The 25,784-nt window shown below is 41.3% G+C and overlaps 1 protein-coding gene across 2 annotated transcripts; it reads right to left on the bottom strand.

Annotated features, from left to right (window-relative positions):
- Positions 1-4,451: 4,451 nt before the first annotated feature.
- On the bottom strand, positions 4,452-24,675 carry PSMA8 (proteasome 20S subunit alpha 8). 2 transcript variants are annotated; one of them, XM_090039851.1, is made up of 7 exons: positions 24,610-24,675; positions 21,226-21,352; positions 18,006-18,130; positions 16,985-17,107; positions 12,916-13,035; positions 12,734-12,796; positions 4,452-4,971 (listed from the first exon to the last, which is right to left on the bottom strand). In XM_090039851.1, exons 1-7 carry the CDS (start codon positions 24,655-24,657, stop codon positions 4,882-4,884), a joined length of 696 nt encoding a protein of 231 aa, XP_089895977.1. In that variant the 5' UTR covers positions 24,658-24,675; the 3' UTR covers positions 4,452-4,881. The 2 variants fall into 2 exon arrangements, with proteins under 2 accessions (XP_089895977.1, XP_089895976.1); XM_090039850.1 differs by lacking the exon at positions 24,610-24,675 and adding an exon at positions 24,401-24,557.
- Between the last annotated feature and the right edge of the window lie 1,109 nt (positions 24,676-25,784).

Below are 25,784 nucleotides of genomic sequence, written 5' to 3'. Positions count from 1 at the left end.
TATGGCTATGGGTAAAAATTAGGGCTATGTGAAATTTCGCCAGCTGTTTCGTTCCAACACTGTTTCGGCTAACGTTGAGGTTGAAACAGCAAAATTGGAATGAAACAAAGGCTGTCAAAATAGCCTTGAAATAAAATGAGGCTAGTCGAAACATTTTGAAAGTCAAAACATTTCAACCATAGGCTGGGGATGGGAAGTCAGCCCAGCTGGTCTGCCTCCTGCCCCCAGCATGATCTAGTGCGGGGGATGCAGAAGCAGCCCAGCTGGACTGCCTCCTGCTCCCAGCACGATCTAGCACAGGGGATGGGAAGTCAGCACAGCTGGGCAGACTTCCCATCCCCAGTGAAACTTCAAAACAGTGTCAAAACAGCCTTTCTGTTTCAATGGAACGGAATGGAACAGCTGTTTCGAATCAAAATGAAATTTGAAACGGAGCACTGTTCCGCCAAACCATCAAAACTCAAGGTGAAACAGAATGGTGCTGTTTTGCACAGCCCTAGTAAAAATGTCAAGCCACAGTTATAATAAAGAACAGTTTAATTAGCCAGACTTCATTTTCCAAGCTAGAAGATATGAAGAATAAATCAGGTTAGTATAGATTTGGGATTCTTAAAGTTGTTTCCATTTTAGTAGCCTAAGATTTTACAAGGAGTATAGGATCTCAGAAGGATCTAAACACAGAAGGAGGATAGGATCTCAAGACACAGGAGGTGATAGTGCCTCTTTACTTGGCACTTGTTAGGCGCCTTTTGGCATGGTTTGTGCAGTTCTGGGCTCCACATTTTCGAAAGGACATGGGAAGCTAGAGAGGGTCAAGAGGTGGGCAACAAAGATAATAAAGGCTTCAGAAAGCAAGTCATATGAGAAGAGACTGAAGGAGTTAGGCATGTTGAGCTTGCAGAAAAGGCGCTTAGGAGGGGACACGATAGCAGCCAAATACTTGAAGGGCTGCCATGAAGATGGAAAACATCTTTTCTCTTTTGCTGCAGAGAGGACATGGACAAATGGCTTGAAATTGCAGCAAAGTAAGTTTATTGGAAAAATCTCACTGTTAGAACAGTGAGGCAGGGCAATAGACTGCCTAGGGAAGTTACAGACTCTCCATCACTGAAGGTGTTTAAAAAAGTCTGGATAGCCACTGGTCAGGGATGATCTAGGTGTAGCTAAGGCTAGCTAGTTCCCATGCTTCTGGGCTTTGTTGGTTGTCTCTGCCCTTCTCTCCTCTCCCGCCCCACCACACTCTTTTTTTCCTCTTTATACATCAGGGTGTTTTGAAGCCTTCCCAGAGGCACTGGATGTTGACTACAGCCAAGGCTTGGGACTTTGGGGGATGCCAATGCTCCTGCTTGGACCAAAGCTGGAGGTTCCTGGCTAGAGGGTCTTGCCCTGCTGGTCAGGGTCAGACTGATCATATTTGGGATCAGGAAGGAATTTTAACCCATGTTCAGATTTGTATGAACTGGGGGTTTTTGTCTTCCTCTATAGCAGGGAGGAGCATGGCCCTCTAATCCTGAACCTCTTGAGCGTATATTGATAACATTTTATAGAAGCAAGACATTGGCTGTTCTGGTTCTCCTGCATTACCTGTGGCAGGTTAGGATGTTAGGTCTGTGTTGCATCAGGGTTATTTGTTACACAGAGTTTACATTATGTTTTGGATGGGATGGTTTGGATAGGGATGATCCTGCCTAAAACAGGGGGTTGGACTAGATGACCTCTGGAGGTCCCTTCCAGCAATACTTCTCTATGATACCATGACTCTAGGTAAAGATACGATTTTTGTTGCAAGCCTAGTTTCCTATGGCCTTCACTCAGAATACTATAACCTCCAAATGTTTACACATGAAAATTCTGTATCACTGCACCTTTTTGTCCAACAGAGTAGCTGTTGATAAATATTGGAGGAGGTTTTCATAGGTTGCTTCAGGAATATCTAGTCACCCCAACTCCTCTTCAGGCTTGGTGAATGAACTTTATTGTATACTAGCAAATTGCCCATCAAGAATGACAGGGGAAGGGGAGCTGGCAGGGATGGAACCCCACATCCAGCCCTGCGACCCCCCTCCCCCCACCACTTTGGGTCCCACCCTGCTTGCCCCCGGTTTAGGTCTGACCCTGCACCTCCTTTCCTCCTCTCCACTTCAGGTCCACCCCTCTTCCCCCCCTCCCCCCCACGTTCAGGTCTGATCCCACTCCACCCCCTCCACCCACTTTGGGTCTGACCCCGCTCCCCTCCCCCCCCATTTGGGTCCGACCTTGCTCCTTCTCCCCACCACCCTTTGGGGCTGACTCCACTATGATAGAGGGGCTCCCACTTTAAAAGCAGCAGGGCTAGCTGAGGAAAAGTGCTTGTGCAAAATTTTTTTTTTTTCCTCTGTGGAGGTGGGGCAGAGGGAGTCACCACACCGGAGGCTGCAGGAGGTGGGGCTGGTGGAGGGGTGCCTGCCTTTCTTCAGCTATCCCCAGTGCTTGTGAAGTGTTCATGCCAATTTTTTTTTTTTTTTGGTCATATGAAGGTGGGGTGGGATGGAGCAGCCACACCTGAGGCTGCAGGAGGCAGCGGTGCCGGCAGAGGAGTTCCCATTTTAACTCAGCCAATCGGCGCATGTGCAGTTGGGCAAAAGTGTTACAGACAGACTAAGCCTTTTATTATATTAAATAATTAACAACCCATGAATTAACTCATTTCATATTCATTTAGAGGTGCCCTCTTTACTAAGCCACAAGAGTCTTGCTATAGATCCTAGCTCTCACGTCTTTCTCAGAAGCTGCAAATCTAAACCATCTTCCATTGCTTCTCACCCAGCTGATGGTCCATGGTGTCTCCTAGGGAACACAGAGACATTTATTGAGCCTTCATAGGTTATGTCATAGTCTCATGTCCAATAGGTTTTACTTCTTATAACCCCATAGATAAAATGACAGTTAACTTGCCACATTACTTAACATTTTCCACAATTTAAATTAAGATTTTTAATCTGAGTGACCCTTTTACAAGAGTTATATTTTATCATTTTGATTGAATGCACATGGAAAAGGTTTTTGTTGGAGTAAGACATTACTTAATGTTTGCCTTAAAGTTTTTCTTTTTAAATGAAGGGGACTTGGCAGGGCTTCTGACTTAATTTTATGTATGCACATAATTATAACAATAAAGAAATCGAAATGTATTTGAAGAATCAACTTCACTAGAGAAACTAAAATTAGTATATATTTATGGAAAAAAAATAAATGAACATTACTAGATTTACCAACATTCCAGATTTAAGTGGAATGCCAGAGAACCTGAGGTCTTTAGGGAAGAAGTGCTTAAAGAGACAGCAAATCAGAGCAGAAAAATCTGGAAACAAAAGAGATTCCCTACAAAAGAGACGACACCTATTTAGATTAAAAAAAAGATGGAGAGAAGAATGAAAAACAGGTATTATGCCAAAGATATGGCCAGCTGGACACATAACTACCCATTTGTATATCATCTCAGCTTTTTAACTTCAAATCTGATGTCACAACATTCTCTCATCTGTCTCTGCTGCTTCTGTTTCCTGTTCTGACTTATGCAGGTGGACTTCTCTTCTGGACAGTCAGGCTGGTAGATGCTAAACTGAGTATTAAATTTATGCAAGTTTATAAATATCAAATTAAAAGATCAGCCATAATACAGTGTAACTTTACCTTCAGATAAAATGTTTAAAAATACAACATGAAAAGAATTAAAACAACACTTATATAAAATTCTGACCTAAGCTAAAGAACCCACGTGAACATTCAGAGTTAAAGATAATGATCAGAAGCTTGATTTAGCTGTGAGCCAAGAGAGTTTACACTGCTGTACTCTAGGGCAGCTGGCCTTTAGCAGCAGAAAGTCTGTCTGGATATACACCTATAATTCTTGCTGCAGTAGATGTAAGAAGCCACCCGGTGCTGCCACTGATGCGGTTTGCTGAGACATTAAGGTGATGGAATCATGAGTACCCTCACTGGTTGGGCTTGAAGTGAGGAACAAGAGTGATGGGATAGGACTGTTGAACAAGGTAAACAAGGAGAAACAGGGAGAAATAGGATAAAGAATAAAAGGAAGGGAAATAAAAATAGCAGGAATAAGGAAATTAGGCAGCTGAAAGGTGCCTAATAACAGGAGAGGTACAAATAAAAATATACCTGAGAAGAAGCAGTTAGTACTAAATGATTACCTAGGTACAGATACATGTTCTCAATTAAGTACTGGCATGGATAGATTTGTCAAATTTTAAAAAGTTAAAAATAATACTGATGTACTAAGAAAAAATAGCATTCCCTATCTGGTACAAACCACTGATCAAAGAAAGGAAAGGGGTCTCGTCACCCAGACAGTAGTGCCGATCCATGTGTTGTGGCTTCTTTGACAGACAAAAAGAGGCAAGCTGTGCAAAGGGTTTGGACAAATGTAACTATACTTAGGCAAAAGAGCCAGTCAGAACAAATCAAAACTTTATTTCATTCTTAATTTTTATTGGACTACATATGTATCATGCTAGTAAAAGCAAACAAATATTAGACTTGCAAAAACTTACACAAGAAAACCTGAAACCTTTAAATAACTTATACAGAGATATGCCAAATAGCTTGGTGATAATTTGTGTGCAGGAAATGTGCCAATGCCTTTGAATGCTGGATGCACATTAAACTTGGAGGAACAGTAAAATGCAAATATATTCCTGTATGCACATGGTGGTGAATACAGCAAGCACATTGGATTTAACACATCTGTAACACAGTTTAAGAAAACTAATGTATTCAATAATTAAATAGATAAGATTAGTCAGCAACGGTAAACACTGTCAATTAGCAGCTGTTACAACTCCAGAAACATTTCAATAGCAGCTATCTTCTTTTTACTGAAATTTAAATACTTTTCTTCTTTTTCTTTTCAGATTCTTCTTTTTCTTTCTCTATTTCAGCAACTTGTGATTCGATGTCCTTTGCACTAAAAATCTGAATGGGAGAAAGTACAGTATAAGAAGAAATAATGCAGATTCCACATGCAATCCTATAATTCAGGACAGTTCAACTTCAGTAAGGCTGAAGGCTACTAGGGGCCCAGGTCCTCCCCCACCACATGGCAGTGGGAAAGATGGCCAGCAGTTGAATAGCTCTGGTATTATCTGTAAAATTCAGTTCTGTATTACAACTCTAAAATGTACTACTAATGCATTATAAAAGTTTGGAAAACTATCTGAATTACAAATCGATAATCGGACTTTTGTTGGTTTTTTTCTCTTTCTTTTATTAAAGTAAAAAAGGGAAGTTATCAGTAACTGTAATTCTACACTCACTCTCTCTCTCTCTCCCCCATACAGGTGACCTCAGCCACTAAGCCATTTGACCAAACACATTTTTGTCTCAGCAGTTTGTGCACAAGAGCACCTCAGCCCCTTCCCTCCACCAGGTAAAGGATGGAGTGTCTATCCCTGCTGTAACTAACAGGAAACACAGGAGAGTTTCAAAGAGAGACTGAAGGAAAAGGGTGAGGAAGGCAAGGTTCAAAAGTGCACATGGATAATTCTTCTCAAAAGAAGTCCAATTAGTGGGAAGTAACTTTCCTTTCTCCTTTGAATAGTTGTTCTCACATACAGACACCCTCACCTGTGGGTGATTCCAAAAGCAGTGCCCACAAACACCTGGAGATGGGACTCAAGAGTCTCTTCGGGCACAGATTCCCTGGAGTACCACTCTTAACAAAGCTGATATCATTTGGGGAATCCTCCGCAACTGTATAGGGCTTAGTGAAAGTATAGTCTGCGCTCCATGTTAGTACTCTGCCAATGTTTGATGCAGATACCATAAAGGAGGAGGCAGCAGAGGTAGCCAGAGCCCTTGCAGAGTGTACTCACATTATGGAAAAACCTTAGCCAATGGGTCTAGTATAACTGGAAACCCAGTTGGAAAGACTTCAGGAGGAAATAACTGACTTTTTGGATCTCCTGGCTATAGCCACAAATGGGGTGGAAACCTCCAAAAGAGTTTAGTCCTGTGCAAAAAATATATCAGAGCCCTCTTCACATTCAAACTGTGAAGAACAGCCTCAGTCTCTAAATCATGCAGCTTTGGGGAAAAAGACCAATCACAGAATTTATTGGCTGAGGTGGAATTGGCAGGAATCTGAGATGGGTACAGAAGGTCCTATACAGAGGACTTGCCAATACAAGGGCTTGCCCCTATACATTAGGACTTGGATCTCACTAATTTGGTGGTGATTAAGTCCACCGAACTAGAAGACCATTTTCACAGACCTATACTGAATTCAGTGGAAGATGCCACTGGCTTAAACAGGGGTTGGCAACATACAACCCATGGAGCCATTAAAATTGGTTTGTGGAGTCTGAGGGCTCTGCTTCTGCCTGTGCCCAGACTGAGGACAGGTAGCAGTGAATCTTTAACAACTTGTTAAAGATTGCTGACTGCTGGTTTAAATGGTAAAGGCACTAGTGACAAGGTTCAGACCATATTGAGGAATTGGGTCCTTACACTAGAAAGCACATGCCAGTGTTTTTAGAAGCTTTAGCATGCCGGCTTGAAAGAAAACTAGCCAGCTTTTAGCTGGAAACAAAAGCTTAAAGGAGAGATATCAGGGGCCCTTTGGTCCAACAAGGTAGTCTAGAGTCTAGGATATTTGGAGTTGATGGCATGTTAGACACCATGAAGATAACGAAAAAGTAGGTGCGTGTTGCAGATGCCCTCCTGATATGTGTTAGCGTGATCCCAGTGAGGATGGACCAGACATATGCTAGCTGTCAGAGCCATGTAGGATCCAGGTGGTCAGATGGATTAACCATAGGTCTTGGTGATGTACTCAGTCATCATTCTAAGAGAGCAGGTTAGGGAGCAGGGGTAGGAGAAGGCAAACCTGTGCTGATAAGAGCATAAGATCCTGAAACCCAGATGATCTAGGCCAGGCTGGTGGTCTCAGAATGATTCAGGCTCAGTCTTATTCCACTTTTATAACTAGTAGAGAAATATAATAGGCCCTTATAGTGCAGCACCTCAAAGGCACTGGAAAAGCAGCCCAGATTGAGGCCTGCCTTGGAGTAGAAAAATGGATACTTTGTATTCTGCTTCATCACAAAACAAGGCTATTTCCAGAAAACATTACACTACGAAAAAGCTGGGAGAGAGCAGTCTTTGTTCTCCATTTGTGATGTACTGTGCTCAAAAAATCCATTGTCTCACTGTGAAGGCCATACAGGTGAACTCCTGAAATGTGGATGAAATGGCAATTGCCACAATTGGGCATATTCCTTGTTGAATATGGAGGACCTAGTGCTTCCTGCTTGCTTACAGAATGGATAGATGTAGTATTGTCCATCAACATTTGTAAGTAGAAGCTCTCCAGATGGATGGTAGGAACACTATCAAAGTCTGTCTGACTGTTCCCAGCTTCAGCACATTTACTTTAAGGGCCATATGAGGGGCTAAGCTGCATTCTGCCAACATGTGCTGCCCAACTGATTTGAGGCATCTGTTAACAATGAATCTATGGGCAATCATGGCTGAAGGGTACTCCAACTCAGCCAGGTGGTAGAGAGGAGCTGATGAGCAGGGTATGCACTTTGCCTTTATCCCCTCAATCTGAGAAGGAGGCCTGAGAGGAAGAGCTAAAACACTCAGCATGAGTACTGCTAAGGTTAAAAAAAAAAGAAACCTTCAATCAAAAGGAACAGGAGCTGAGTCCACCCACACATCAGATGTATGTTTCTAAACCTGATCAGTTGAGACAGTTAGGGATGACCATTTTCCCAAAATAATTCATAAACTGGATATTGTGAAAAGCAACTTCACTACGAGCAACTTCACTAACACTTCAACTCCAGCTGCAAAAGATAACCTAATGTTCATACTGGAATTCGACTATTTTTTAAAGCAGACTGTCACATTGTGTGATGACTTTGTTTTCTTGGGTTGTTCACTAGCAATTAAATGAATTCAGCAGTCAGTCATTCAGACCTCTAGCTGGAATAAATTGCCTTTCATTCCTTATATATATTTACTCAAGTCTTCAGACTGACTAAAGGTGTTAGAAATATGTACATTATTACTGTAAGAAAACAGTACATACAAGAATAAAGCCTTGTTTACTACCCCTTCTTTAGAAAGTGGGGTGCCTATGGCACAGAGTGACCTTTTCGTTTGAATGTTATATCACCCAGATAACACGAAAGAATATTATGGGTCAGTTTCATGTGTGTAATGCATGACATTCTCTTTCAAAGAGTGATGATGTGTTTTCAGTCCCCATGTATTCCCAGAAGCACCACGTCCTGGAAAGCTCCTGCTGGGTTCCATTTTAATAGGGCTTTACAGCCAAAAGCTTATTCTCAAATGTTGTATTTTCTATCCCCCTGTCTTTGGTTATGCATATAGCTCATCTCTGGCTGAACTACTAGCCAGCAACCTTAAACTGGCAAGTTATAATTTGTTTTCATGCATTCTGTTTGAAGATAAACCACTATTTGAAAACATGGGTTTTCTGAATCTGAAAAGGGATCTGTACTCCCCGTTTTTCAACCCCATGTTTTAAACAATCAAAAGTATGAGTGAAGTATGGTGAATTTGCTGAATCTGACCTGCAAAGAAAAGCATATTGATTTTAACTTTTTACTTCTTTGTGATAACAAATAAAGAACAATCATACGGTTTTATTTCCCTCTTCTCTGCCCTTCAAAAATCTCTCTTATTTTTAGATTAAAAATTCAAACTCTGTCCAAGCTGGAAGAAAACAGGGGGACCAGAGCATTAGTGAAATCATATAAACATCAATAATGCTGAAGTGGAGCAAAAGAAAAACACTTATCCTAAACTTTTCACTTGTAGGAATTTAAAGCACTATTTAAAATGTGTTGAGAAAAGATATCATACATAAAACACTGCAAAGTTCAAGGGCTTGATCAAATCTTTCTGAACTTTCATGGTCAGCCTGATAGTTAAATAAATGTAGGCAAAGAACCAATCCTTCAGTAATACTTGGAAGAACTTGCACCATTTACAGTCAGCTATCAGAAGAACACTGATACTCGTATTAAACTCAAGAAGAACTTTGCTCAAAACACAAGAAATCTTTCATATAATAAAGGATAGCACTCATCTGATAGAAGGATTTTTAATTCCACTTGGCAAGAAAACTCAATGGGCTTTCTTTTGTTTGCTTGTTTGTTTTTAAACATACACACCCACGAACACACACTACCAGTAAGTCACAAACTAAGCAGCCATGTACTTAAGTCCCTGGTGAGGTTCAACTCAGTCAGCATTCTGTGAAGACAGTTAACACTGACTAACAGCACCACCATGTTCAGCATCCTTGGGGGGAAGAACAGGTGTGTCCACCTTTTACATGATAGCCTAATGGCTAGAGCAGTCACCTAGGTTACAGGATTCTTCAGCCTGCTTGGACTGAAACCCTTATTTTGTCCCAGGAGACTGCCACAACCATCTGGCTACAGGCTAGGCTGGGATAGTCTGAGCAAGGCTGGGGGTGCTGAGAATGTGTAAATCCTGAGCTCTGATCCCTGTTCCCAACTGGTATGAATTTTGTAGTAGTCATCATATAGTTTCATAGTTTCTTGGGTCGGAAGGGACCTGAGCAGATCATCTAGTCCGACCCCCTGCCATGGCAGGAAAGAATACTGGGGTCAAATGACCCCAGCAAGATGTTCATCTAACCTCCTCTTAAAAACCCCCAGGCTGGGAGCCTGCACCACTTCTCTTGGAAGTTGGTTCCAGACCCTAGCTGCCCTGACTGTGAAGTAGCGCCTCCTGATATCTAACCTAAACCTACCCTCTGCCAGCTTGTGACCATTATTCCTGGTCACTCCTGGCGGTGCTCGGGGTAACAGTGACTCCCCCAATGGCTGCTGATCCCCCCAGACTAGTTTATAACAGGCCACAAGATCCCTCCTCAGCCTTCCCTTTTGGAGGCTGAACAGGTTCAGGTCCCGTAGCCTCTCCTCATAGGGCCTGCCCTGTTGTCCCCTGATCATACGAGTGGCCCTCCTCTGGACCCTCTCCATGCTGTCGACATCCCTCTTGAAGTGCGGTGCCCAGAACTGGACGCAGTACTCCAACTGCGGCCTGACCAGTGCCGCATAGAGGGGGAGGATCACCCCTTTGGACCTGCTCGAGATGCATCTGTGGATGCATGACAAGGTGCGGTTGGCCTTCCTAACTTCCTCCCCACACTGCCGGCCCATGTTCACCTTGGAGTCAGTGTTATAATGTTCTTGGGAATAGGGACCAGAACCCACGACTTTCCCCCTCTGATAGCAAGCTCCTCATCACTGGCCTAGTGAATCAGACACCATCTTGATTACTCCTGTTCTGGATTTTTGTGGCCCAACTTCTATAGAAGGGTGAAGACTAGGACAGGTAGCTAGAACATAGTCCTGAGAGATAAGAAAGATGAGTCTGAATACTCATTGGCTGAAACAGATCTACAACCCAGGTCTACCACTTCCTGGGCAAATGCTCTAAACACTCAGCTACAATGTGAAAGTCAGGTAGGCATACATCATCACCACTGATAGATATGCTTCAAAGATAGCAAGCCAGTCATGTCTACATGAAAGGATGATTTAGGTTCATACGCCTATGTGGCAGTTTGTGGTATGAATTTGTTTCATATAGACCCTAGCCTGAGTCCAAGAGACAAAAGAATTTCAAACTTCAGCATTTCCTGTTGGGTGGCTTAGTGTGCTACAGATCAAAACATTTTTACAAACCTTGTGGTTTGGAATGTGTTGTGCATGACATCTTCAAAAGGGAGTCATATGTTCACTCAGTATCCTGCTACAAAGCCTCTCTTATGCAGAGAATTGTGTTTTGTCTACCTGCAATGCCCAAGAAACTATTTTCTAAATGTATATTGACTGGGGAAAAGTAATTAACTAATAAAATGCCAGATTTCTTTTTTGCAGCTCAGTCTTTTGTATGACTAAGTCCTACAGCTAGAGAATATAGAGGTGCAAATATTATAAAATGTATAAAAAAGTATTATTTAGAGTAAAAAAAATCAGCATGGCTACTTATCCATTACTGAACATGGATTTAGGGGAGAGGTTGGGATTCTTCCAATATAAACTAATAACATGAAGAGAGAGGTATAAGAGTTTTCATAAGACAGGAAAACCAGTATGAATAATAATAGTATGAACAGTATGAAACTTGTTGACCAGTAAGAATAGGAATAAAGGAGGTCACCTTTCTGTGCCTAGAGGAAAAACAGGACTAGAGGATGAAAAAGTATTTGTTTTGAACTTCTATTTATATGATTTCTTTTGGTTTTTTATCATCTGGTTCCCTTTCCATATAAAATTAGAATTTTCTTAACTTCAGCCAAAAGGATTCAGAAGTTAGGGCAACCATCTATGTTGCTAGTATAAATAAACTTCAGTATTCAGAATTTCCTGCTGGATTAGTTGTCAATTTTAAAAAGCCAAAATTATTCAATCAATTTTTAAAAAGAGACTTGCATCATTACCATATATTATCAAGAAACCATGCAAATCAAATAGTACCAAAGTGCAGGGAATTAATTCTTTAAAATCCCATAGGAATAAAGCAGGAGCCAAGGATGGCTGTTGCCATCCATGGATTCCAGGATATCTCAAAGGCTAGAGAAAAACATCATAGAGATTAGCAGGGATGTTCCACAGTTTATTTTGGGGGATACTCTGTCCTGTCATGACAGAATACTGGAGAAACTTTGTGGAAAATTTCGCAAAGATTCTCTCTCTGGACACAAGTAAATCTGTAGTGATTTCAAAGGGAACATTTCAAAAGGGCAGCAGCTGTTCTAATTGTTATGTGTGGGCAAGCAAGGACCAATACAAATTTAGCAAGAGACTGAATGAAGCAGTCTCTTTATCTACACGCTGTGACTCTGACTGCAAGAGAGGAAGATGAGCTGCTCAGGCTGCAATGATGAATGCCATTTTGCAGAAGATATATTTAGTCAGTGGACAAGCCATCATTTATCTTAATCAGTCAAAATCTTTTGCTTGCATTGCCAAGATATGCCTCTAGATTTGCATTTCTTCAAGGTACAGCAGAAATAACTGAAAGCTCCAATATTCCAAAGAAAGCTTGGCATTTGGGACTAAAGACTAAATTTTACATCTCAGTACCATTTTAGACAGCTCAAGTAATTATTTAAGTTTCTTTAGAAAAAGATTATGTATGCATGTATATCAAGAATTAAAAATGGAGTTGTTCACTGCAAACAAAATGAAACACAGCATAAGTCTTATTTTCAGTTTACGTTTTTGAGCCAGGAGTCTGTCTTTTCCATGAAAACAGCAGCTATGAAGAAGTCACGATATGTTTCTAGGAAGCATTACATTGTAAAAATGGTTCTCTATAACTGCACAATAATAAAAGTTACTTTTATTTTTCAACAATTAACTTAAAATAGTATTTTTCTCCCCCTAGCACGCGCACACACGCACATTTTTGCATGTTTCCTCAAAACTGTTTTTCCCATTGAAAATCCCCAACACAGTTTCTTATAGTATATTATAAATTAGCAGCAGCTACTATAGCTCACAGCACTATCAATCTACAGGGACACAACAGAAGTCACATAACATTTTACCACCAGATGTTAAGGGACACTTCATACATCAAGCAGAAATGCACAGGTGTCAACTAGAATAATTTTTGTCAGAAGTTATCTTTTTATTCCTATTAAATCAATAAATCATACCTGCAGTGGTTGATTTCTTCTGATTATGGCAAGTTCAATGTTTTTTCCACCAGACTGCACAACCTAGTGTACAATAAGAACATCAAAACAAGTATGTTTACAAAAGATTTTGTTTTCATAACATGAAGAAATACAAGCTTTTCTCTAAAGCTTTATTGTATACATTGAATTGGATCACTTACTTCTAGCAAAGCTCTTACTGCTAATTTGATAGTTTCCCTGTCAGTTGCTATAGCTTCTTCTTTGTAATTCTTTTCCAAAAATTCTCGCACAGCTTTAGCATTGCGACCAATTGCATTAGCCTGTTTAAGACAGACAAACAAGATTCATACTTCATGTACAGCTTTGATTTAGCAATCCCCCTACCATCACTATGCAACATGCAATTTGGGTTTTCATATTTTCTGAAAAAAGACATTCTTTCACTATTTACATGTTGAACACCACATTTTCAACACCTTCCTCAGACCATTAAGTTTTTTACAGAAAAGAAGTAAAAACAATATAATAAAAGCTTGCTAATTTGAAACTATAAAAATATTGTGAGTAGTGCCAGGTATTGAGATAGCTGAGGATATGAATATATGAGAACAGTGGTTTGCTAAACTCTTCACATAAGAATCTCTTTTTCACACCATGCTGAGAGCTTCTCCTCCCTGAGGTCCTCTTCTCATTTAGCAATACTGAAGGGTCAAGATGATTAAGACCCCTTGATATCTGCTTGTGACCACCAGGCTGAGAATCTATGTCATATGCTATCCCTGAAAAAAAGCATTCTGAGAAAGCCAAGGCAAGTCAGAGACGTATTCTGCAAAGCAGGATCACATTTAGCAATTCAGTATTTTGTCATGTGGAAACCAAGACATTCAATTTCAAGAGAAACTTCTGATGTTCAGTTCACACTTATTTGCATCAAATAGAGAAAAATAATGCAATGGGCTTAGGGTGAATAAAATACAAAACATTTCAGTCCTCCTTACAACTTTGCTGCTGGTGAATTGGATGATGTACCTAAATAGTCTCATGTGCAAAAAGCTAGATACTTAGTGATAAAGTTGTTAGTTTTTCCTGTCACAGCTTCAGCACTATCAGTGTAAATATCTACAGATGGTATTCCCTCCCTGTGTAGTGGAAAATTAAAAAGACAGGCTTTGTATATGGAGCATTCCTGTTCAGAATGAACAAAGGTTAAAAGTTATGCAAGAGGTGGTACATTTGTAATGTCATCCCATTTACATTAAGTAGTGAATCTCTTGAACTCTTCTAAACATCTGCTTTTGAGCATCTGCACCCATGTCATGAATTTGTTATCTTACTATATCACTGGAAGTGTATGGGGCTTTAACTGGACTGCCAGCAATTGATCTCACTATAAAACTTTGATAACACAGGGCTCAATCAGCATTTTCCCAGTTATGAGGTTTGGCATCTTTCACTACTCACAATAAGAAAAGCATCTGCAGAAGGTTGCCATGTTTACAACACTGCCATTAATAAAACAGCCTGATTCTGTAAACCCACACGCTTTCACCAGAAGAATCCAAGTGGATCAGTGCTCAATCCATTTAAAATCCATATGTGTACCCTAGACTCCTTTGCCAGCTATTGCAACAACTCCTTTGAAGTACTGTGTTATCTCATGAGCCTGCTGACGTGTGTTTTGGTCTGAGTTCACTAGAGAGGAAAGTCAGGATGCATGAAGCAGATTTACAGGACAGGGAAGAAACAGATGGTGTTTAGGACTGCCCTGCTTTCTGGCTCTAAAGAACAGAGCAGAGACCATGGACTGCAATCCAATTAACCTCCCTTGAGGCAAACGTTGGAGCATCACAAGCAGGTAACAGGCAGGTCCCAGCACAGCAGGAAGACTGAAAAAAAAATAGGATGGGCACCTAGCTGAAGAACAGCAGCAAATTCCAAAGCAAAAATGCTCCATTAGCAGCATCAAGTTACCTCATCAACCTACATTTAAAAAACAAAGAAGAAAAACTAAGAAATTAGAATAAATGGAGTGGTTGGGACTGCTGCTTAAATCCTATCTGCAAATTCCAAGGCTAAAAACCTCCATGTTAAAACAAAAGGAAAAAAAAGAAGAACCAAAATTATGGAAAAAGTAAGAATAGCTTTTACTTCACATATCTATTACCCTATGGATACAATTCACTGCTTAGGATTCCTGAATACAGATATCTCAAGCTGTTTACTTACGAGTGTGATCATATACCAGAACTAAGCCAAATGCTGTGGCAGCAGTGAGGCTTTAAGGCCATGATCTAAGATGTGTTGAAAATTAACAAAGAATTAAATTGGTAAAATCACCAGTTACACAGTGAACACAACAATGGAAAAGATTTGATCAATAAAAATATTCACCTGGAAGCAACATCATCTTGATCTGAAAATAATATCTGCTACTCAACTTTCTCTACCAAACTTTTATGTGTTTTTTTTTAAATAATAGCCTCAAACAGAACAAAGATCTTGTAAACTGTGGGCTAGTATACCTCACAGTACTCTCATACCCTTTTCACACCTTCTCCTTTCCTCAAAGCAACTGTGCCTTCAATCTTGGATTAAAACAGAACCAGAAAGAAAGCATAAACAAATTCAATTCCATACTGAGGATTTACAAGAAAAACTGATTAAATTCTGATCTACAAATAAGCAAAAAACACAAACTACAGGAATACATTAAATGAGGGCCTTTACACTGAGTTTGGAAAAGAATACATTTTTGTTTTATAACTAAACAGATACTAAACTATAGCGGGGATTCTAGTAGAGATGTATCCCATGATCAGCACAGTTAGATCCAAAAGCAGTTAGATCTGACAACGCCTTCTGCCAGCTCAGTCCTTTAGTTCACTGTTCAAGGCTGTGTCCAGACAAGCGCGGATGTTTGGTTCCCTGGGGACAAGTAGCAGTGGTGTACCTTGCGCTGCAGCTACTTGTCCCCAGGGAATGCCCATGCCACATACACTTTGGCATGTGGCAAGTTACCCCAAGGGTGGCAGGGGAGGCTGACTGTGCAGTATATGATGCTGTAGACATGTTTGCGGCACCACCTATTGCCAATTGCGCTCATCTGGACATACCCCAAGAGTTCCATCTCTGATCTGCCTATCTCTTAACTGGCAACTCCTTTTCAATCCATGCTCCCTTCCATTCCAGAGCCATCCACTCCACATTCCTGATACCGAAAGATGTTTTGACTGAATCAGATAAAGTGAGCAAACCAAATATAATTCTTTTGCCTCTTTCCTCTCTCTTTTTGCTTTCTGCTTAATACAACTCAAGACCAGACAAATACATTCTTGCAACACCTTCAGTCCGAGGGGCTACCAGAGTTCTGATTAGGTTAGTAGCAACAGCAGAATATTACAGGTAAAGAATTTGTAGAAAAGGTTGAAGTACCGGCTTCTGTCTTGCTCCCCATTTCTTGCACTTGAAGTCAAGGGTTAGAATTCCTAGCGACATCAGCTGTAAGTAATACTAACCCAAATTTATGCTTAATTGCAACCTTTATCTGCTTTCAAACAGAGTCAGCATGTAAGTGGTCAAGATTAAACTACATAGAATCTATATCTTTGGAAGTTTTCAGGAGTAGGTTAGATGGACACATGGCTGGGATGGTTTAGCTGGGGATGATCCTGTCTTGAGCAGGGGCTGGACTAGATGACCGTGTGAAGTCCTTTCCAGCCTTACTTTCCTACGATCCTATAGAAATCTTAGAAGGGTGAAAAACATTAAACAAAAATTCTAATTTCAAATCATGACAGTCTTAAATGACCTATAACAGAAAGTTTGACTCACTGCCTACAAAAATACATTCTGTTGTTTTTAGAATAAATATGGTAATTTTCAAGCCATTCCTCATTTTTATGTTAAAATTTGAGAAAAGGGAAATAGAGATTTACAATGAAATCTGTTTTCAACATTTGTTATGCAGAGATTGCCTCTTCATAAAATCAGTGACATTATACAGCCACTCAACATATTATACAACTAATATGATTACTGCTCTTAAGAAATTTTAGTCTGTTTTCTTATATTTTGCTTTAAGGTCATTACTGCTTTACTTCTTAGGCTAAGTAAGCTTCAGTGGCCAAAACAACTTTAACCTGCTTGCTGATTCCAAAGGTCTGTGGATCCATGATATAAAAAGTAGCACCAGAATCACTGAAATACACAATGCAAAGATTTCCACTAAGTTTTATAACAGTATAATTTATTAACTGAGCTACAGCTTACCTTCCAAGAATGATATGTGCCAGATGGATCTGTTTGGTACAGCCTGGGACTACCATCATCATCAAAGCCCACAATCAAGGCAGAAATACCAAAGGGTCTACGTCCATTGCTCTGTGTGTAACGCTAAGAACAAATTGCACAATTTTAACATTCTAGATACTGAAAATATTATCTGTGTGATTCATGTGAAACCAAATGTTGAAAAGGTTCTGAACAACAACAATTAAATCTATGTTTAATTTACAACTAGATAATAGGACAATACTAGACAATAGGAATTAAAAACTAATCAGCTTACTTTTTAATATTTTTACTTAAAGCCACTACAGACATGGAGTGGGTACAACCCAACAGATTTGATTGATTAGATAGCTCATAGCTGTTCCATTAAGCTTTAAAAGGGTATTCTGAAATTGAGGCTCTATGTTTATAAATTTCACCCTCAGTTCAGCCTTTCACACTACTGATTTTAAAAATGTTATTAAAAAGGAGCTTTTAACTTAATTTTCTTTATATAATAATGCTGTTCTCTGTCTTTGTTTTAGGAATGATCATAGAGTCCTGGTCCTTCACACCCACTAGAAAACACCTAGAGGGCAATACTAAGTGGACAATAATAAAAATCCTACAGCACCAGCGTGAGGCCAGATTACAAGCTACAGATGGATACACATTTCTCTCTCCCCATCACACTACACTTGTCCATTATTATTTCTAAACAAAGCAGGAAAGCTATTGTCTATTCCCTTAACACGTGAAAGTAGGAAGGGAAAGACATCTGCAGATACTCCCCAGAAGAGCTAAACATTACTATCATTGTTTCTTACAAATATTATTTATTCTTTAGAAGTCCTGTGCTAGAAAAATTGGCCTATTTTCCTTCTTTACTGGTAATGTGACACATTTCCTACTTCTGCTCTTGTGTAATAGATTTCTGGATGTACCTTCTTTGCTTTTTAAAAGTGTTACCTGAAGTGTTACCTAAATGTCTTAATAGATAACATAACTCCAAGGTGCTCACCTGCTTTAGAGTTGCTATATAACGTGTTATATACTCTACTGTGACTGGATCCTCAACAGTAAGCTTATGGCTTTGACACTCCACACGGGCTCTATTAATTACTATTCTGGCATCAGCAGTCAGACCTGAATAATTATAATTATGAAACATGTCATAAAAGGTGTTTTCGTTATCAAACAAAGACTTTGTTATTCAATAAGCAACATACTGTTATGAAAAAGAGAGCATTTTGTTTTATGAGAAACAATTTGCTCAGAAATGGAGCATAGATAAAAAGCATCTACTCTAAACTGAATATAGAAGTAACACAAATGAGTTCACCTCAGAAAACAGTATTTAAAGTAAAACTTCAGGATATGCAAACTTTTAATGCAAGAAATATGGATTTAATGGACACTTGGCATTAATTGTGAAAAGAAACTAAGGAACTTCAAAGGAGGCTCTTGGCAACTTGAAATTTCATTTTAAAAAGTGTTGAAAATCAGTTTCTAAGTCTCCTGCCAATTTTTACTATCCTGTTACCTTTTCCTTGTATTTTTTTCCTCCCCTCTTACTTTGTGACTTACACAAAATAAAAATTATTTTACAAGAAAAATTAAAAATGACCATACACTAAGTGTGGCCAAAGTCAGAGTAAACAAATAGGGAAGAGGAGAAAAAACAGAAAAATATTTTTCACAAATTTGTGAAAAACACCCTCTTCAGTGTTTTCTTTAGAGTTCTGAAAATAGCTTGCGTATTACTGCTGATTTAAATTAACTGTATATCTTTAATTCAGCCTCGGATGAAGTTGGACGTAGCCTAATTTGTTCATGACCCTCTGAACAAATTAGACTATAAGGTGCTACCCTGCTCTGCCTTCCACCTAACTTCAGTTTAACTTGGCTACCTGACTCTCTCTAATTATCAAAGGTGGAATGACAACCAAAGTTTATTATACCTTCTTCCAAAGTAAGATATACTCTTCAAAATCTTTCCATTTTCACAGTCGATACTGTAATTCAGATGCTTAAAACACATAAGAGTGTGTAGGTTGAGAACTTAATATTGCACTTAATTTTATGAAAGGGATGGCATGATACAAAAGGGAGTTCTTGGTTCAACAAAAAAATGCTTGTGGTATGTAGAATCAATAATATGTAATCCCCAGATTGGTTTAAACTCTCTTTTAGCAAGGAAGGTGTCTGGTAATTCCATGGGCTTTTGTTGGTCACCTACAGTGGTCAGGAAGGAGTTTTTCCCCTATTCATGAATCCTACTGAAGGTTGCCTTCCCCTGAAGTACTGAGATGTTGATTAAAACTAAGACAGGATTTTTCACTGGAGTGTGCTAACATTTGTACCAGTACTTAGAACATTCATAGGGTCCCTGGCTCTTCTACTCAGGGTCAAATCAATTGCCAAATTTGAAGTGAGGACTGAATTTTTCCCCTACATCAGACTGGTAAAGAACTGTGGGTGCTTTCGCCTTCTTCTGCAGTAGGGGGCAGGATCTTCTCGGCGTATGCAAACCAACAAATTAATACTGGAAGTAGCCTCATTTCCCAGGCTTTTACCATGCTGATTGCCATGACAGCAGTTTATGGCACTTTCTTCCCCACTCCCAAAGCATAATTCCAGAGCTGGATCCAGTGAAGGAAAAGTTGTACATATGCACTTTTCTAGCCCTGTACTGTCTCTCCCATTCTCATACTGGTATTTCAAATACTATCCAAACTTCTTTTGAAGGGGGTGAGGGCATTATATATGGGACCACAGGAAAAGGTCAAGCAAGAGTCATTCAGAGTTTTTTGACTAAAATGTTTCCCATAATCCTCCAGTGATTTTTGGTTACAACATTCAAACCTGGCAGAAGAGAGGGCAGGTGGCCCTTTCAAGACTAACTGGTTCAGAGATGCATAAGCATTTGTAGGTTGCAAACTATTTCTTCAGAGGAAGTAGGCTGTCACCCATGAAAGTGTGCCCATCTGACTTTGTGGAGCCTCTCCCATGCAGCCCTGGAGCATGAGCTAGGAGTCTGCTGCGGAGACGACCCCTGCTGTCGTGACGCAGGGTCGCGTTCTCCCGAAGGATACCCCGATACTCGCCTGCCACGTTTTGAGTGTTACATTCAGTAGTGGAGTTCTCTTCCATCATGGGGAACACACCAGGCATTGTCACTAGTGTGTGTTCCTAGGGCTCCACCTCTCCTACACCCCAGCCATGAGCCAGCCTATTGAGACTGCTGAATGATGGACAATTCGGCTCCACTTTGATGTGGTGTCCCACTCCCTCTCTGGTCACAACAACCTTTCTCCCTGCTGCCCGGATGTGGTTGGAGTGGTGAGATGGCCTCGATGATGGTTCAGCCTAGCCACGTTGGGATCTTCTGAGTGGCCCAGGCCCACTCAGCCATCGATGTCTGTCCTTTGGACTTTTCTCTGGCCCCGGGGCTTTAAGGTAAACTGAAATATAAATAAAGAACCAAAACTCTAGGGAGGGTCCTCCGCCCCCTCCCCAATCATGCATACTGCGTTTGCTGGCTTCGCCATACCTTGGCATCCTCCTTCGGACCAACTCCCTCGCCATCCAGGGTGGTGTGGCCCTTTAAATCAGGCCCTGGACCCTCCTGCTTCATCTCTCTCTGGCTCCTCCTTGCTGGCATCAGGAGGCCTCCATCTGGCCCAGGGGATGGTCCTGCATCTACCTCTCTGCTGCGTACCCCCTGCTGATTTCTCACCGCCAGCTTTTATCCCCGTAGTGTTCTTTGATGGTGTCATCAGGCTGCGCCAGCCCAGCCACAGAGAAAAGCAGCTGACAAACCGCATGGGCACTCTGCCCCTCTGTGGCTTGCCTGGCCCAGCTGTGCCTGAGGGAGGTAAATTCGCCCTGTTCTCGGGGCTTTTCTTCACGTTGTGGTGGGCTGTCCCTGGCGTGTGTCATGCCGTGGGAGGGGTCTCCTGCCCCTTTCTTATCATCCCCCGGGACAGAAAGCATATACTTCTCTGAGCCAGTTAGTCTCTAAGGTGTCAATCTGTCCTGCCTTCTGCCTATCTTCAGGCTAATGTGATTAACTACCTCTTTCTACATTCAAACCTGTGATGAAGAACTGAAGGTCTCTGTATGCTTTTACCAATCTCCTGAACCATCCTGCCCATGTACACACAAGTCTTTAAAGGCATTTACACAGCCTACATCTGCAATAAGATGTTCCACAGAACAAAATCACTTCCAAGTGATACCTGCAAAAGCCATGCAGACATGATCATCAAGTGCACATATCTTTCTTACAGTTCTTTCTTCCTGAAGCTTGGCAACAGACTTTTTCTCTACCCCCAAGACAACTATATCCAGCCCTCGAATCCCAACCTGTTAAACCACAAAAAAAAATTGTTAAATAGAACATAGAAAATTGAGTCATCATTCATAACATAATAAGATATCATGGTACTTGCTTTTTTTACATTTAGGCTCCAAGCTGTAAGAATAAAGTTACCTATGTGCCTAAATCTGCAACTCTGAGAAGGTCAAAGACTGTCATATAGACTGGGACAGCTCCCAACTAGTAGGCATCTAAGAAGGGAAGATAGTATGATGGGGCTAATGTCACAGTGAGAAGCTATGGAGGTCACATTATGATGTTAGTATTGCAATAGTGCTAGCACTACTCACTCATTGACCATGGTCCCATGGTCCCCCCGCAAAAGCTTGCAAGTACATATGGTGGATAAGTGGTTGTTTCCAAGCAGAAATACTGGTCAATGTCATAGGGAGTGGTTTCAGCACACCAGCTGCCCAACTGGTGCCATCCTTGTTGAAGGAAGACAATGGCATACTTTGGGATGCTTATGAGAAACTCCTCCTATGTGTTAAAGGCAGATGAGGAGAAATTGCTATTATGTTTGCTTAAAAGGTCACTGATAGGAGAAAAGGCTGGCTCTGGTGCAGAGGAGAGAGGGTCTCTAATAGAAGATAAAAGTTCTGTTGCCATCTTCATGTTATTGTTCTTTCTGACTTGGTATTTTCTCCCCACTCTTAGTAGGACCTTTTTCCTGGATGACAGAAATTAATGAAGGCTAAAAAGAAGAGAAAGCTTCTGCTAAGCACTTTGGCAGGCTCCAAACCATGATGAAGGGGAGAACAAATTGAAGAGAAAGAAGAGAGCACTGAGCAAACAACACAAGGAGGCTGGGGATTCCAGGAGATTTAGAGAATACATGGACAGCTTCTCTCCTCTCCTCCAAGACAGAGTTGCAAAGCAAAAATCTATCATACCCATGAGCAGAAAATGGAAACAGAAAAGAAATAAAGCTTTCTTTCACTGTTGAGAAGGTAGGGAGAGAGCAGAAAGACAGCTGAACTGAGTTGCCTTTTTCCTAGATGGAAGTGTGCTCTCCTAGTGTCCAGGAAAGCAGGGAACCTTGCAGTGAAAAGTGATCCCAACTTCTTGTCCCTTACATTCACTATTTAGCGACAAGCCTTCTACCATCATCCCTACCACTATGACACACCTAAAGTTATGAATGTGTGTAGCCAGTGACACGTTTTTCCCAATATTTTCTATGACATTTTGGTATAAATGCATTTCAGATACAGGAAGAGTCAAAGGTTACGGTATAAAATGAAATTTTGGAATGTTTAAGAAAGATATACACTCAGGATATTACCTCTCCACTGTATATCCAAACAGTACAATTATCTTACCTTCTAAAAATCCTGAAAACATATTTAGCAACCAATTTGGAACCAAGAAAGCTTTCCAAGCCATTTTAATGAGGTCAGAAAGGTTTTCTGTAGGTAGTTTATCATGCTAGTTACTTCATTTCCCATTTGCATTTTGTATTCTGCCTAGGGCCCTGTCCTGCAAAGTGCTCCACAGACAGACCCCTGCAACCACGTCAGTGAAATCAGGGGGACTTACTTGGGTATAAACATTTGCAGCATCAAATCCTTATTTTTCCCCGATTTTCTAAAGATTGGGAGAGCATACCATCTATTTCAAAACAGGATTTTTTTTCTTGCTCGAGTCACAGGAAGGTATTCTCCTACAAATTTATGCTAATAAAGTAACTATAATAAATCTGTTAACATGTACCACTGACATTGTCTGTGTACCAATGGTGGTACACATGCCAGGTCAGGAGCCACTTCTATAGATAACTGAATGCTCCTTTACTTAATTCTCCAAGTGAAAACAGAGGCAGTACAGGTGCAAGAGTGACCTGAAGATTAGTCTGACTCACCATCCACATCAACAAATACACTGATCAAGCTAAATTTTCATTACTGGGGATGACACGATACCCAAAAGGACCCACTTTGACTTGTAGGCTGAATTTGAAGAGCTAACATGGTTTTACACAGAAGTCCAAGACAGACTGACAGCAACAAAACACCACAACCAGAACTGCCAAACATTAACATTTCATGCAAGAAGCACCTAAATAGGGACTCCCGTTGGCAGAGAATATTGCAGTTGGTTTACAACAAAGTGAATGCTAAATATTAGCTCAAGTTTCTTCTCACAGCTGTTCATTTTGTCAGTAAATTGTCATTAATCCTTTTTGCCTAGTGCCTCCACTGTGGCTCATATGGTCCTACATGTCCCACAGTTGTCCTTTCAATACACGGGGAGTGTCTGAGAAACACAGGGTCTAGCATGAAATTTTCCACCCCAATACCAGCGACAATGTTCAGACTGTAACTCAAGTCAATTTGTCTATCCAGCGTGTTTCTTTTAATGCCAGATCTCTCTGTGCCCTTTCTGGGTGACTACATTTAGCCCTGAAAGCATACAGCACTTCCAGCTGGGCCACCACGAAGTAGGCAGAGAGGCTCTCCTCCCAACGCTGTCATTAGCCAAGCCCGGATTTGGGTGCCACAAATCAAGAGGGAGGTCAGTGTCTCTCTACAGGCCACATTTGCCCATTTCACAGCTGAGGTGCCTCACCTGAGGTCTGCCACCTCAGACTTATGGGGGGGAGGGGCTTGGGCTCCTGGCAAATGACTTCCTTGGCCTTATCTACAGGTCCCCATCTCCGCGGCCTCACCAGAGCGGCCATATGGCAACCTCCTGAAGGAAGGCCCTTGCGTGAGGCACCTCCCTTCCCCTGGGTCCTTGCGTGAGGCACTTCCCCTTCTCTTTTCAGCAGATGGGACAAGGCGCAAAGTCAGCTCTGCTGAAGCCTGTGCCTCAGTGGGGCATCCCAGGCTGGTGCCGTCAACACGAGGTGGAGGAGCAGTGGCTGCCACCGCCAGGAGGGGACCCGGGCTGGCCTGAGGGGGCAAGTGGTCACCCAGCCCGGGTGCGGGCACACGCAGGGCCAGCTCCCCTTCAGCCCCAGGGCAGGAGCTGGGTCTCGCAGAGCATAGCCGGGCGCTGGGGCAGGCAGGGGGCTCCGCCTGGGGGGCACTCACGGCGGTGGAGCCCTTCTTCACCGCCTCCTGGGCGTACTCCACTTGGAAGAGGTGCCCGTCCGGGGAGAACACGGTGATGGCGCGGTCGTAGCGGGTCGCCATGCTCCTCCCGCTCCTGCCCCGCCGAGCCGGCACGTGGTGCGGCAGGGGCGGGGCCGGGCGGGGGCCGCATCGGCCCCTCCCCGTGTCCCGGGGTCCGGATCACACACCTGGGCGTGCGGCGGGCGTGGGGAGCGGGCCGCAGCCTCACGCGTCATCGCTGATCTGAGAGTGCGTGTCCGTGTGTGTGTACAGGGCTGCGTGTATACAGAATGCAATCAGGTTGTGGCCGTATCGGGCTAAAGGAAAAGGCAGTCAGGACTCGTACTAGAGATGATATCTTTTTTTTAAATGACATTAAAAAAATAATATTTTTTTTGCAAAAAGCTTGAAGGGCTAATACAAGATATCATCCCTACTACAAGTCCTGATTGCCTTTATAGAATGCCATGTCATCTGTTGATACATGTGTCGGACATCTATACGGCATTGCGTTATGATGTGATAAATACACGAGTGTATTTAGGTATTGCTGTGTATAGATGCCTTTAGGTAGAGATGCTCAGAGATGCGTCTAAGTATGTTACAGGGGTGTTGGCTGCAGCTATGTTGGTCTCAGGACACAGCCAGACAAGGTTCTTTGGATCAGTCTGATCTCTTTTATTAGACCAACTCAAATTTGGTCCTACAGATTTGAGCTGGTCTAATAAAAGAGATCAGTTTGACCCAAAGACCCTTGTCTGTAAGTATGTTAGAGATTTTAGATGCAGGGCAGGTTTTCCCAAACTCTTTTCAAGTATAGTAATACTAATAAAAATGTGTTGGTATAATAAATCATATATTATCGTGTGTATATGTATGTATACATACATACACACACATATGTATAGATGTGTGTGTGTGTGTGTTTATACATACCTAAAGTAGTGTAAGAGTGATGTATCTGAAATGGTCCAGAAATCATGTAAGGCAAGGATTTCTTAGGGTGGTATCTTTTATTGGATCAGTGACATATGATAAATACATATGTGTATCTATCATATATGTATCGTGTGTATGTATACACACACATCTATACATATGTATAATTATATATTTATCATATATCACACGTATTATAGGATTAATTTGTGTGTGTGTGTGTGTATACACACACACTATGGTATGTGTGACACACACACACAGAGTAATTTATTATTTATTTATATATACATGTATGTATCTGGTGAATCCAAATGCTTCCAATTCCAAGATTATCTGAACATTTTAAATATATAAATCACATGGGACATAAAGGATCTTAATGAGTGGAAAATAATAAATAAATGCTCCTGATAAAGACTGC

Source organism: Crocodylus siamensis, chromosome 3, assembly GCF_052110815.1.
Source record: "Crocodylus siamensis isolate JL-2025a chromosome 3, ASM5211081v1, whole genome shotgun sequence".
In the NCBI taxonomy this organism is placed as follows: domain Eukaryota; kingdom Metazoa; phylum Chordata; order Crocodylia; family Crocodylidae; genus Crocodylus; species Crocodylus siamensis.
This window is presented reverse-complemented; position numbering and strand designations above follow the sequence as displayed.